The sequence below is a fragment of the Phaenicophaeus curvirostris genome, chromosome 6, assembly GCF_032191515.1.
Source record: "Phaenicophaeus curvirostris isolate KB17595 chromosome 6, BPBGC_Pcur_1.0, whole genome shotgun sequence".
NCBI lineage: Eukaryota > Metazoa > Chordata > Aves > Cuculiformes > Cuculidae > Phaenicophaeus > Phaenicophaeus curvirostris.
Genome location: NC_091397.1, coordinates 55,840,601 through 55,854,714, shown reverse-complemented (window position 1 = coordinate 55,854,714; position 14,114 = coordinate 55,840,601). Strand labels below are relative to the sequence as shown.

The window sequence follows — 14,114 nt, the reverse complement described above, 5'->3', positions numbered from 1 at the left end:
CACTGGTATTAATGAAGGAACAGTTAAGTGTTTTGACGCCCACCTCCTCCACTTGGAGCTGGGAATCATGACAGTTTAAACCACTTATCCCAAAGTAAAAAAGTTCTCACAGTAACAGATGAAAGAATTTTAGCTAAAATTTTAAATAAGCAACAGTGGATAAGCAAAGAACAATGCACTGCAAATATGATATGCAAGGCTTAGGCATTACAATAGTAGCACATAAAATTTATGATCATGCAGATAATGAAGAAAGAACATAACTGTGAGAAAATAAATATTCCAATCTACAGCTGAGAAGTACCTTTAAGGAAAACTCACAGGTAATTAATCTTTCAGGGAGGAAAAAACTTACACAGCTTACTTGAAGTTCTAAGAAAAAGTATCTACTAATGAGCACAGCACAGAGACTGGCTGTGACGATGGGAGCGCTGGCAGAATGGCAGAGGTTCCCAGCCTCCACGGAGAATCCTTCTTTTATTACCCAACATAAAATCATCTTACTCCATATAAGGTAGCTGGGTGTTATTCACACAAATTATCTTATCTTTTTAATAGTGAGTAAACACATATGGGGTAATAAAAATTACTCTATAAAAAGCAACAAATTTTTGTGCTGGCATCTTTGTGACTAAGTTTTGTTTCTGAACTATGCCCCTGGAAAGTCTCAATCTTTTTTTTTTTTCCTGAACCTTTCTACCTTCAATGTTTTCCAAATTTCTATTTCCTATTAGCATAACTACAGCTAAACTGAACATATGCTATTTGCAACTGTTATTCGTATCTGCTCAACAGCCACATATATTATCTTATTCTAGCTTTTAAATATAGAATCATAGAATGGTTTGGGTAAGAAGGGGCCTTAAAAATCATCTATTTCCAACCTCCAATAATTTAATATCTTAAATTAAATTTCTTAAAGTTAAAAAATATTGGCATCTCTTATTGGGTAAGGCTTCTTTTATCTCAAGGAATGCATTTTGCTGTATTTACAAGGAACTTTTCCAATAAGACTAAACTCCCAAGAGAAATGGTAAAAATGACCATTCACGAGCCCTAAACACACAATTCTAATAAACTAGTTTATGATCTTTTTTTAAAAAGATCCATTTTTTTCAGTTTTTCAACTCCATGTTACTTGATCTAATGATATTTCTCCAATTAAGTCAGCATTTTAAAACTGGCAGCACTCCTTTGAATCCCCCAGCTGACACTGACTGGAGAATTCAGTGAGGAGCTGGGTATGCCTGATGTAGTGGGAGGTGTCCCTGCCCCTGCCAGGGCAGTTGGGATTAGATGATCTTTAAGGTCCCTTCCAACTTAAACCATACTATGATTCTGTGATCCACACACTTGTGATTAATTACCTGTCTCGCTCTGCAGAGATATTAGATTTGTCATTTAGAAGTACCTGCCAGAGTAAGTTAGAACGGACTTCAAACAAAAACTAACAACACAGTGAGCACTCAGGATTATTGAGAGAAAAATGGAAAACTGAACAAAGGAACTAGTGGTTGGACCACAGCCTCTGTGTTTTATCAGTTGAAGGACAGAGGAAAAAACCATCTTTTTGCAGATGGGAACTTACCTTTTCCTAAATCCCATTTCAGATAATATTTCATACAGTATTCACCAATTCATGTTGAGGTATCTACCGTCTCATGAAACCCTCATGGCCTAACTCTTAGTTCTCTGTGTGAGCAAGTAAAGAGTGTTTCTCAACAACATCTGCCTGGGAAGGATTGGAACAGTACCAAAGTCTGGTAACATTTTACTGAAGAGTCTTCTGGGACTTTCACTGTCATTGTGGCTGCAACAATCCTGCAGCACAGCTCCAGCTTTATGCACTGGGAATATTTTCATCGACCTTCTTGTTCTCTGACCTTTTCCCAAACTCTGAACTGAGATTGATTTTTTGCATTCTTATTTTTTTCCTCCTTAATTTTCCTGATTTTAATCTCAATGAGAACACTTTAGCAGAATAAGCAAGGCAGCTCCGCTGCAGAGGGAAAAAAAAACAATCAAAAAAGTCCAAACAAATCAAAGCCCTAACAGCCAAAAAACATGAGCTTTTTCTTTCCCTGGGACTCTGCATGACTCCATATTTCACAACCAACCAACCTGACTTTTAATGGAGGAGACCATCAAGAAAATTCTCATTGCCTGCATTAGATGCTCTTCCCCGGCATGTTTGAAGAAGGTTATGTCTGTACATTACATGACTGTTTATTCCTACTAATCCCATTCCTATATAACCAACTCATATGGCCACAGCTTCTGCAAAGCAAAAGGCCTGCCAGTTTCTGAGGAGTTTATGACAAGACAAACGCAAAACCCAGTTCCTATGATTTAGCTTCATTGCACGCTCAATAAATCTCCTTTAGAAGAACCTTTAAGACCATCTATAAAATTTCCGATCCACGGTGCTTTGTTTTCACTCCCAGCCACGATGCTTTTGACTAGCAAAAAAACAATATCTGCGAGAGACCATGAAGTGCTTATGAGGACTGCTGAGACTCACCACACAGGAGAGATGGGACTGTCTTCAGCCTCAGAATGACAATGTCAGCGCCTCCCACAATTTGCTGTGCTGGAAACGTCTTTTCAAGGAGCATTTTTGCTGGTGCAGCTGTACCTACAAAGCAAGAATATCCTATCCAAATTCCTGTTTATGTCTCTTTGTATACAGTGCCTTTAACACTAATTATAACATGCACCCAAATACCTTGTTTCATCAGTTCACAAAACAAAGACATAGAAGAATTGAATATGCCCTTAGCCAACACCAGGGAGTTAATACAGCTGTCAGGATCCACAGCATCCTGACGGAATGGACATGGAGCATTACAGACAGCGCTGACAAAAGTCTGCCTTTGGAGTCTCCTCCTCTGGAAATTTCCTTAGAGCTGTACTTAGTTTGGTAGAATTCAAAGGGAAGATATTAAAGCTGGTAGGAAAAGCCTGCCACAGTGAATTCACTCTTGCAGATTGACAGCCAAGTGTGAAAGCAGAGAAGGATGGAGGAGCATCTTCCCTGCCTACCGAGAAATTTAACATTAGCCTGGACCTAGGCTACTAGAGGATTATTCAACAAAGAGGACTAGATAAGTGAAATATTTACAGCGACTTCACTATTTACTTAAACAAACAACTCTTACCCTGCTTCTTTCCTTTATCACAGCTCTCTTACTCATTATAGTGGGACACTAGATGCAAAGAAACATTTTAGGAATAATCGGTTTACTTTTGTCAGCACAGAAGCAAGTTCTCAACAGTTGCCTGATATTCTTATATTCTGCACACACATATGCTGACATTTACAACAAAGTTTTTTTTCCAGCCCAGCACACCAAGCGCAGTACACAGGGAATTTGGAAAGAGGGTGACAACTGGATTGCCAAATGTCAGCACATCCCTTGCCAATCCAAGTTGTAAGAAAATAAAATCCCCGAAGGCCAAAGTTCCCGAAGACACCACAGGCAGAAGCCGTAGTGTCAGAAGAGCTATTGGGTGTTGACTCTGCTGTGCAGCAGTGGTAATGGCCTTTGAATGCTAATGAAGTTGGAGTTGACACCCAAAGGCAGCTGAAGTGTGGAAGTGATGACAAGCAGGACGTGTTCTATTACAAAACTTTATCATTATTTTCATCTCCTTTCTAGAAAATTTAAATTAAACAAACAACCATAAAAGCTAATATGCAAAGCCAAGTAGGGACTTTCACACAACGGATTTCAGTTCTTGAATGCGTGTGGTCCTTGAAAACACATCCAATAGATTTCAGCCTTGAGCGTAGTTTGCTTTCATGAAGTTGCCTCAAGGACTTCACAGCACATGCCTCCAAAGACATGACGGGAGTGCTTCCAAGCTGCCCTTGTCCTTTGTGAGCAAACCAACAGCTGCCTCATCAAGCTCTGCATGAGGAGGCTCAGGTGAGTGTCTGAGTGGGGGGACCTCCCTCAAAAGCCCCTGGTGCCCCAACGTGCCGCACTTAAACCTCTCTCAACACCACCACATGAATCATTGAATCAAAGAATCGCTTAGGTTGGAAAAGACACTTAAGATTGTGGAGCGCAACCCTTAACCTAACACTGCCAATCCCACCACTAAACAATGTCCCTAAGCACCATATCGACATGGCTTTTAAATACCTCCAGGGATGGTGACCAGCTGAAAGATGGGAAGATTTCAATTAGATATCAGGAAGACTTTTTTTTACTATGAGGGTGGTGAATCACTGAAACAGGATGCCCAGAAAAGCTGCAGCTTCCTCACCCCTGGAGGTGTTCATGGCTGGGTTGGATGAGGCTATAAGCAACCTGATCCACCGTCATCTAAATGTGTCCCTGCCCATGCCAGAAGGGTTGGAACTGTAGGAACTTTAAGGTCCCTTCCAACCCAAACCATTTTGATTCTATAATGGTGACTCACCACTTCTCTGGGCAGCCCGTTCCAATGCTTGACAACACTTTCTGGATGGAAGGAAAAATTCCTTCACAATCTGAGCCTCCCATGATGCAAGTCGAGGCTATTTCCTCTTGTCCTATAATCAGTGACTTGGGAGAGGAGAATAACACCTGCCTCACTACAACCTCCTGTCAGGTAGCTGTGCGGAGTGATGAGGTCTCCCCTCAGCCTCCTTTTCTCCAGACCAAACAACCTCAGTTCCCTCAGACAGTCTTCAGTAAGACTTGTTCTCCAGCCCCTTCACCAGCCTCACTGACCTCCTCTGGACACGCTCCAGAACCTCAATGTCTTTCTTGTAGTGAGGGGCCCAAAACAGGACTCAAGGCGCTGCCTTACCAGCATCAAGTACAGGAGGGGGTGATCACTTCCCTCATCCTGCTAGCCATGGCATTTGTGATACAAGGCAGGATGCTGAGGTTAAAATAGATGGATTTTTATCCTAAAAAATAAATCCCCACTCGTCCTATCACTACATGCCCCTGTAAAAAGCCCCTCCCCAGCTTTCCTGTAGCCCCCTTCAGGTACCAGAAGGCTGCTATAAGGTCTCCTGAATCCTAATCATAGAATTGCTCGGTTAGAAAAGACCTTTGAGATCGCTGAGTCCAACCGTACCTCTCCAGTACTAAACCATATCCCTGAGCATTTCATCTACCTGTCTTTTAAATACCTCCAGGGATGGTGACTCAACCACCTCCCTGGGCAGCCATTCCAGTGCCTGATAACCCTTTCAGTGAAGAATTTTTTTCCTGATGTGTAATCTGAACCTGCCCTGGCATAACTTTTCTCCATTTTCTCTCATCCTATCATCTGTTATTTGGGAGAAAAGACCCCAAACCTGCCTTGTGGGGACCTCCTTTCGGGTGGTTGCAAACAGTGGCAAGGTCTCCCCTTGATACCGAAAATGCAGCAAATAAAACTCTCTAGGACTTGTTTTGGAGTTTCAGAAAGCAAGCACTCTTTATCAGCCCTGGGCAACACGTGGGAGTGATCTCCATCAATCACACACAACGAGACAAAGGCTGGTTACAGAATATATTTCCCACTTACATGCATACGTATAAATTTTCCCAGAAATCTTACGCATATTCTATTTCTTCCCAAGGTCTAATTTAATGTTAGAAAGTTTGCAACAGTCAAAACTGTTGGTAATTTGGAGCTGGCTCCAGCTCTCTGCTTGACCTTGGCTGTAAGATAGATGAAAACTCCAGAGGTGACTACAGAAGAAGAGACATCTGTTCAGCAGAGCTCACTGTGTGAAGTATGTTATCACTCTCAAAGAAAGGACAGTGTCTAAAAACCACCATTCTAAGGAAAACATGCTATCAGAGAAAGCAAACATGCTATCAGAGGGATGTTCTGTGTAACTTTCAACAACCACAACCACTCAGACAAAACTTAACCGCACTTTAGCTTAAATCAAAATATTCCACTTTGAAATATTTCACATATTGCATCACCCTCAGCCTCCTTTCGGGTGCTTGCAGACAGTGGCAAGGTCTCTCCTTATTCCCCTTTTCTCCAGGCGCCCCCCTCACCCCCCTTTTCTCCAGGCGCCCCCCTCACCCCCCTTTTCTCCAAGCAGCCCCCTCACCCCCCTTTTCTCCAGGCGCCCCCCTCACCCCCCTTTCCTCCAAGCGACCCCTCACCCCCCTTTTCTCCAAGCACCCCCGCACCCCGCTTTCAGGTGGCTGAAGACCGTCACAAGGTCTCCCCTCCACCCCCTTCTCTCCAAGCGCCCCCCTCAGCATCCTTTCTGGTGGCTGCAGACGGGGACGAGGTCTCCCCCGCAGCCTCCTCCTCCTCCTCCTCCTCCCCTAGCGCCCCCTCGGCCTCCTCTCGGGTGGCTGGAGGCCGTGCCGCGGTCTCCCCTCAGCCCGGTCCCTGCCCCGGGGGGTGCGGGCTGCGCGCCCCTCGCCGCCCCGACTCACGGCTCGGATCCCGGCGCGGGGCGGGGCGGGGGCGGCCATGTTGGCGGGCGGGCGGCACGTGCCGGGAGGGGCGGAGGGGAGACCTCGGGGCGGTGTCTGCCGCCTCGCGGACCCGCAGGGTGGTTCGGGTTGGAAAGGGGTCTTAAAGCCCACCCGGTCCCAGCCCCCTCCCTGCCACGGGCAGGGACACCTTCCACCAGAGCAGGCTGCCCAAGGCTTCGTCCAGCGTGGCCTTGAAGGCCTCCAGGGATGGGGCAGCCACAGCTTCCCTGGGCAACCTGTGCCAGTGCCTCACCACCCTCATCATGTGGAATTTCTCCCTAAAGTCTAACCCAAATCTGCCTCTCTCCAATTTAAAGCTATCCCCCTCCTTGTCCTATCACTCCACGCCCTTGTAAAAAGCCCCTCACAGCTTTCCTGTAGCCCCTTCAGGTGCTGGAAGGCTTCTATAAGTTCTCCCTGGAGCCTTCTCGTCTCCAGGCTGAGCAACCCCAACTCTCTCAGCCTGTCCTCCTCGATAAGGTGCTCCAGCCCTCTGATCATTTTCAAACCCCTCCTCTGGACCCATTCCACCACATCCATATCTTTCTTACGATGGGGATTCCAGAACTGGACGCAGTACTCCAGGTGGGGCCTCATGAGGACAGAGTAGAGGGGGAGAATCCCCTCTCTTGACCAGCTGGCCACAATTCTTTTGATGCAGCCCAGGATACAGTTGGCTTTCTGGTCTGTGAGCGCACATCATTGGCTCATGTTGAACTTCTCATCCACCAGTACAGCCCCAAGTCCTTCCCTTCAGGGCTGCTCTCGATCTCATTATCCCCCAGCCTGTATTGAAATCAAGGATTGCTCTCACTCAGGTGAAGAACCTCGCACTTGCCCTTGTTGAACCTCATGAGGTTCATATAGCCCCACTTCTCCAGCTTGTCCAGGTTCCTTTGGGATTGGCACTGTTGGCCTTGCAAAGTTCTTCTACGAAGTGACAGGGTACAGGACGAGAGGGAATGGCCTCAAGCTCCGCCAGGGGAGGGTCAGGCTGGACATTAGGAAAAAATTCTTCACAGAAAGGGTCATTGGGCACTGGCAGAGGCTGCCCAGGGAGGGGTTGAATCACCTTCCCTGGAGGGGTTTAAGGCACGGGTGGACGAGGTGCTGAGGGGCATGGGTTAGTGTTTGATAGGAATGGTTGGACTTGATGATCTGGTGGGTCTCTTCCAACCTGGATATTCTATGATTCTGTGATTCTATGAGTTGCCGTAGTCTGAATGGGAGTTTCCATGCTAAGGTCCTCAGTCCAGGGACTGTGAACAGCAGCGCTGAGGAAAATGAGAAGCCTAGTCAGTGGAGTGCAGGGGGCAGGGTGATGAACTGCCGTACAGGACACTGACCTCCAGCACCATATCTCAGCCCTGCAAAGAGAATGCAACACCAGAGCAAAACAACTTGGTTGTTTATGATGCCAGTGAGAAATAGATGAGCCTGCAGAAACACAAGGAGCAGTTTTTCAAGATAATAAATATCAAAGGAATCTTTTTAAAGTGAACTGTGCCACAAGCCAGGTGCTTCCCTGGTGGTTTGAAGAGAGAACAGTTGAGGCTGTGGGAATAGTCACAAGTGTCTTATCGCCAGATCTTAGTGCATCTGTTAGGGTGAGTCCAGGAGAGGGCCATGAAGATGATCAGAGGGCTGGAGTACCTCCCGTACAAGGGCAGGCTGGGACGGTTGGGCTTGTTCAGCCTGAAGAGTAAATTCTGAGGAGACCTCATAGCAGCCTTCCAGTACTTGAAAGGAGCCTGCAGGAAAGCTGGGGAGGGGCTTATTATTGGGGAGTACAGGGATAGGATGAGGGGTAACAGTTTTAAGCTAAGAGAGGGGAGATTTAGGTTAGATATTGAAAAGAATTTTTTTACTGTGAGGGTGATGGATTTCTAAGGTCCCTTCTGACCCACAACATTATGTGATTCTATGAGTAGCACCTGGGCTTTGGGACAAAGGGACATTGAAAGCTGCAGATCCTTAAATGAACAGTTTTATGTGAGAGGTAACAGTTAATACATAAGACTAGAGTAGCATTCCTTTCTTCCATTCTGTTTAGCTATGTACATCATACAAACTGTCCAATTAATTCAGCAGATTTTAATCCATTACCTCTTTCTGATTACCCCAGGTGACACTCTGGATAATGAATCAGTGATAAATAGATTTCCTTTCCAGGGTCACACCTGCTTACAGAAATTTAAACAAATAGACTGAATGGAAGTAAGTATCTGCATTTATGATAATTTAGTTTTTATGGACTAATAAAAAGAATGAAATGCAAAGCTCTGTTCTTAGATCCTCATCCTGAGAAAAAGCACCCACACATCCTCCGGAGATCTCTTTTTAGGATCAGCACCGAGCTGCAGAATTGCTAGCTCCTGTAATAATCTCCCACAGTGGCCAGTAATAGCACATATTTCATCAGCTATCATGTGTTTTTCCAGGGAGTGGCAACGTGTGATTCATTTCAAATGCAAGTGTCTGCTACAGCGTATTTTGAGAAATCAACCCAGGAAGTTGCACTGAACCACATTACCATGGAAATATTCACTGGGGAGGGAGGACACAAATAAAATCAGTGAAACTTGCTAGTAATTTTGAGGACATTACCGATAGTTTCATGTGCACCAAATACAGGGTACTCACACCAAGAATATTCCCATCTTTTCAAGAAAAATGTTTGAGCAGAAATCTTCTGTCCACTTGAAAGTTGGAGAAAGCCAGTGTAGGATAATTTTGAGACGCTTCTCATTAATTAGAAGAGACAGAAGCATAGCACACTGGTTTTGGGCTATGTGGCAATTAACTTAAAAGCTTAAAAGACCATTATCAAAACTGAAAATGGGAGACGTTTAGGATTGAACCCCCACCTTGAGCCGTCAGTCTTTGTGGAAATGACGTTCAGGTGTCCTGCACAGTCAAAACCCACAGCACGTAGTTCCTTCATGATGGACTGGGATGCCAGCAGGGAGAACATCATATCAGAGAAATACATGTTGCGTGCGTGGTTTGCGTCAGGACCTGTCTGCCATGCACTCTGTCTCCTGAGCTGAACCAAGAAGTGCATCACTTCTGCATAAGAAGATCCTCTTGCAGAAAGAGCAGAAGGAGAAAAGCAGAAACTTTTGCCTCTGGGACAAAGTACTTTTGGCATGGGAAAATATTTTGATACCTCATTTAAATAAATGAGACAATTGACAGGAGAACTTCACAGCCGCAACTTAAGAAGTGAGTAATGCACATAATAAATGAGTAATAAAGCAAAAGATAGTAGCCTGAGAGGAAAAATAAAACCCAGCAGAATATTTGTATGCTCTTTGAGCTCTTCAGGCGTGATATTAAGGTGAGAAATCATCGAGCAGGCCACCACAAGATGTCAGCATTGCAGAATGGTTATTCCTACCATTCCTACCAGGTACAGAAAAGTTCTTTGCATCCTGTAAGTGTTTGGCATTAGATTGGGAGTTTTTATATGATGGCGTAATCTGGCCTTATTTTTTTTTCAACCGTTGACATCCAAAATTGGCTGCAAAGGGGAATTGCTTCAGTGGCTATTTTTGGGGGTCTCTCTGTCTTAAAAACTTTTCTAAATGCTTTCATGGGGTCAGTATTAACTACTAATGGTATATACTGCCTTGTAGCTATCAGTGAGTTGTTTCAGGCTGCATCCAGCCTGGCTAGAGAGCACTCACTGAAATTCAGCGTGTGTATTATCGTGTCAGGAGGTTGTCCAAAGCTCTCTGTTGCTGCACCCTAGGCTTTTTTATAAACCCTCACACTGGCTGGAGAAAGGTCTGCTGGCTTCAGTTCTGTGGAGGAAATGGGAAACCAGCTATTTTGGGCTTCTATTCAGAAAAGGATACTTGGGGTAACAGATCTTTTTAAAGGTCTCCAGCAACATAAGCCAAATCACCAGCAAAAGAATAAACTTCTCCCCCCCCCCCCATTCCTTTTGCAAGAAAATAAGATCTGACTAGCATTTTTTGTTTGTTTCTTTCAAATCAAGTAACCAGCCTCATTTGTATTTCACATTAAAATTCATCTCCTGTTCACGTGGGATGCTCTATAGTTTTCGCCTGTACCATTCAGTCCTACCGAAACCCTTCCTGTTGCAAACAACAGCTTTCTCCCTCCCCTGCTGGTGTGGCTGTCATCAGCCCTGCTGCAGTGCCAGCAGGTAGTAGCAGGCTTAGCAAGTAAGTTACTGTGTCCTGCTTAGGGAGGGGACACCAGTGGGAGGATGCAGTAAGCCAGGAGGGATGGTGTGGTGTCAGAGCCACGAGAAAGCCATTCTGCTGCTTTTCCCTGCCCATTCATCTGACCTTCTGTCCATTCAGCTCTTGGCAGCAACGATGGGAAAGTGATATCATTTACCATCTGAAGATTTTGCCTGAGAGATGAGTTTGGCCACTGTTTAGAGGGTATTTTACTGTCGAATCTCTCCTACCTTTAGGGACCAATGTGAGGAAAAAAAAGAGTTCACTTCGGCATCTTTTAGTCCCTTGGAAGAACAAGTGGAGAGTGTCACACAGATGCAGAGGGCAATAGATGTGTTTAGTATAACTCAGCCCAGCCTGTTTACTGTAACTCAGTCGCATCCTGGTGCCTCGAGTGTTAATGTTGGAAGGGGGAGAAGTAGCTCTGTATGTTCCTTTTCTGTGGTACACGTGTTGTGGCATGGGGCTCCCTTCTGTCATTGTAAAAGCTCTCCCTATGGTGACTGTTTTTCAGGGTAGCTTAATTTCCTAAAGGTCTACATATGAAACCTTCTGATTATTTGATGATTTTAAGAAAATTGTCAGAAGGGGTAGGCTAGGATGATGTCTAATGGTTAACCCAGCCATGTCTCTAACAGCAGCATGGAGGACAGCTTGCATGAAGCTGCATGAACTAAGTGCTTCTAACTTTAAATTGTAGATTAGATAGCAACCACCGAACTTTATTTCCGTTACAATAATGATAAAGAGAGACTTAGGAATAGATATAGTTCTTGTTTCCAAAGTCTCTTTCCGTAATAGTTTATTAGGAACCATCTGGTCTCATTAATGTTTTATCAAAAGCCATCTGTCTGCTCTATTGTTCAAGCCATTCAGTAGTAGGACATCCTCATAAATTAGCCAAAAGGAATGGCTGTCAAACTATTGTGTAGGAGCCCCAAACATCTATGTAGGTCCTACATAAATTGTTATTTTAAAAGCATATTATTCCACATTAAATTATGGAAGTCTAAAAAATCCATCAGTAATAACATCTGGAATCAAACTTATTCCTTATCCTTCTTAATTTTTCTTCTTTTTCTACATCTTTATTTCTTGGCCAGCTGGAACAGGACCTACAAAGTCAAATCACAAATTGTATTAAAATAACAAACATTTTCTTTTCAGTAAAACAGTTCATAGTGGTTGTTATTTGTAGACAACCTTAGAGTTACAGTGAATGGAAGAACTAAGGAAAGCACATACTAAAGCATACATAGAAAGTTTAGGAGAAAATTGGCAAAACAAGAGGAGTTAAATGATCCGTGGGGAAGGCTGTGACTGAAGCTGCTTGCAGAGAGAAAAGCTGAACGTAAGGAACAGTTTTCTTTGATCGGCTCCCCAGGCTTATTCTGATTCAATTCCTCTTGTGTCCTCGGAACTGTTGTGTATGCACAAGTGCCCTCAAAACCACTCAGTATCCAACTGCGGGAGCAAGTGCTTTGGGCAGAATTTTCCGAAGAATCCGCAGTGTGTGATTGCAGTTCCTCCCGAGGCAGCCGACCGGATGGTGTTTATATTACAAACACAGAACTGGAGCATGGCTGTAGTCAAACCTTGCAAAATGTTCAGAGTCTAACATTAATATTTCATTGAATAACACCAGATGCACGTTTTCATCTACTACAACGTTTGTAGCGATAGCTTTATTATGATTTAAAACCAATTCTGTCTCTCTCCTTTGGTTTTTCTGTCTCCTTTATTTCCCAGATATTTTGCAACTCCTTACCCCCCATTATTTTTACCTATTAACCGTCAACTCAAGTCTTTCTTTCAGAAATGAACAGTGACTGGAATTACTGTTCCAGGGCAATCTGAAGGGGTTTCTCCAGGACAACAAAGTGAATGCATTTTTGAGTACCCACAGTGATAAAATTGATCATTTTCTTGTTTTTCTTAGAGATCTTTGAAGTAGGCCATAGCCCACAGAAGTAACAAATGCACGGAGAAAGGCACAAATTGCATAGAAGCCGGTGGTTCCAAGGGTGCTGCAGAGCTGTGAGGCTGCATCGCTACCAGGGCTCCTGCAGCTTCCCTGGGACTCTGCAGCAGGAGCTGTCAGGGACCATCTTCACCTTCTGCTGTGGAGATCCACACCGCAAAGAAGGACAACAGGAAAAAAACCCCATCCCATTCTGCACAGGCCTGACAGCTCAGCCCCCTTGGGTACCAAGACTAAGACCTCATGTTTCTTCTTAAAGCCACTACAATTTTCAGGTTGTTATTGCTGCCATCTAGTTTCAGCACATGAAAGGTTTTCTTCTCCATGTCTTACAAACACTGGCGTAAGAACATGCCTTGATTTTCTCCACTAAAGGGAAGCAGGATGAAAAGAACACAGTTCTTTTATGTAGAAATGGGAGATTTAGATTAGATATTTGGAAGATTTTTTTTTTATTGTGAGGGTGGTGAGGCACCAGAACTGATTGCCCAGAGAAGTCATGGATGCCCCCATCCCTGGAGGTGTTCAAGGCCAGGTTGGATGAGGCTTCGAGCAACCTGACCCAGTGGGAGGTGTCCCTGCCCATGGCAGGGGGGATTGAAACTGGATGATCTTTAAGGCCCTTCCAACCCAGACCATTCCATCATTCTATGATTCTACGATTCTTTGTGTGACTAGGAGCCAAGGGCTGGTGAGCAGCTGAAGACAGTGTGGGCTGCTAATTACACCAGAGTTCCTTTTACAACAGTGCTGCCCCAAAAGACAGCAAGGTGCCATAAAGGTGGTGCTGTGGGTCAAAACCTATCAGAAAGTGTAAAAGGCTGCAGCTGTCCTGAACAGAGCAGGAACCACCACACAGCAGTGGTGTGGTGCAGAGTTGCATAGGTGGTGACTAGGGTTAGAGTCACACAACCCCAGGTTATTGATGCAGTTTGTTATACTGCAGTTACACATACAGACCAGGTCTTCACTATGCTGGGAAAAAAAAAAAATCGCATATGAAACAAAGTGCTGGCCTGTTCTCTGACTATTAAAAGTGTGTTTTATTTGTTCTAACACAGAACTAAAACTCGTGTCCTTGCTGCTTGTACTGCCCTTGTTTGTTTGACTGATGCCTTGATTTGGGCGAGTAGCATCTGTAATGGGTGATGCAAGTAATCTTGGGTGGATGCTTTCCTTGTTGCCAGTACCACCCCTTTTTGCAACTGGGAGAAGGAAGGCACGTCCTCCTACAAAACTGGTTGCAGTCAGCTTGAACTGGGGTTTATTTGGTTCCTCCATAGTTACTGCCTGGCCTCACTGATGTCAATACATTAGAGAGTAAACAATGCAATTTCTAAGATAGAAGGAATACCAGCTGCGTCCTGTAAGGAAGTGTTAGTATGAAAGAAAACAATGAGCACCTGGTAGTGGGAAAGCATGAACTGCAATCATTCTTTCGGCTCGGAATGTGTGACTACACACTTCAACACTGAGAATCTTATT

The 14,114-nt window shown here is 44.4% G+C and overlaps 1 protein-coding gene across 3 annotated transcripts in view; it reads right to left on the bottom strand.

Moving 5' to 3' along the window:
- Positions 1–9,327, bottom strand: part of GSDME (gasdermin E) — a 33,232-nt gene extending 23,905 nt beyond the window's left edge. The window contains exons 1-2 of one of the 3 annotated variants that reach the window (XM_069860276.1): positions 9,302–9,327; positions 2,522–2,635 (exon numbers count right to left, since the gene is read on the bottom strand). In XM_069860276.1, the coding sequence (XP_069716377.1) occupies positions 2,522–2,615 (94 nt within the window). In that variant the 5' untranslated portion in view covers positions 2,616–2,635; positions 9,302–9,327. Of the gene's footprint in view, positions 1–2,521; positions 2,636–6,392; positions 6,437–9,301 lie in introns of those variants that run through there. The other 2 variants (XM_069860275.1, XM_069860277.1) reach the window with 2 other exon arrangements.
- Positions 9,328–14,114: the final 4,787 nt, after the last annotated feature.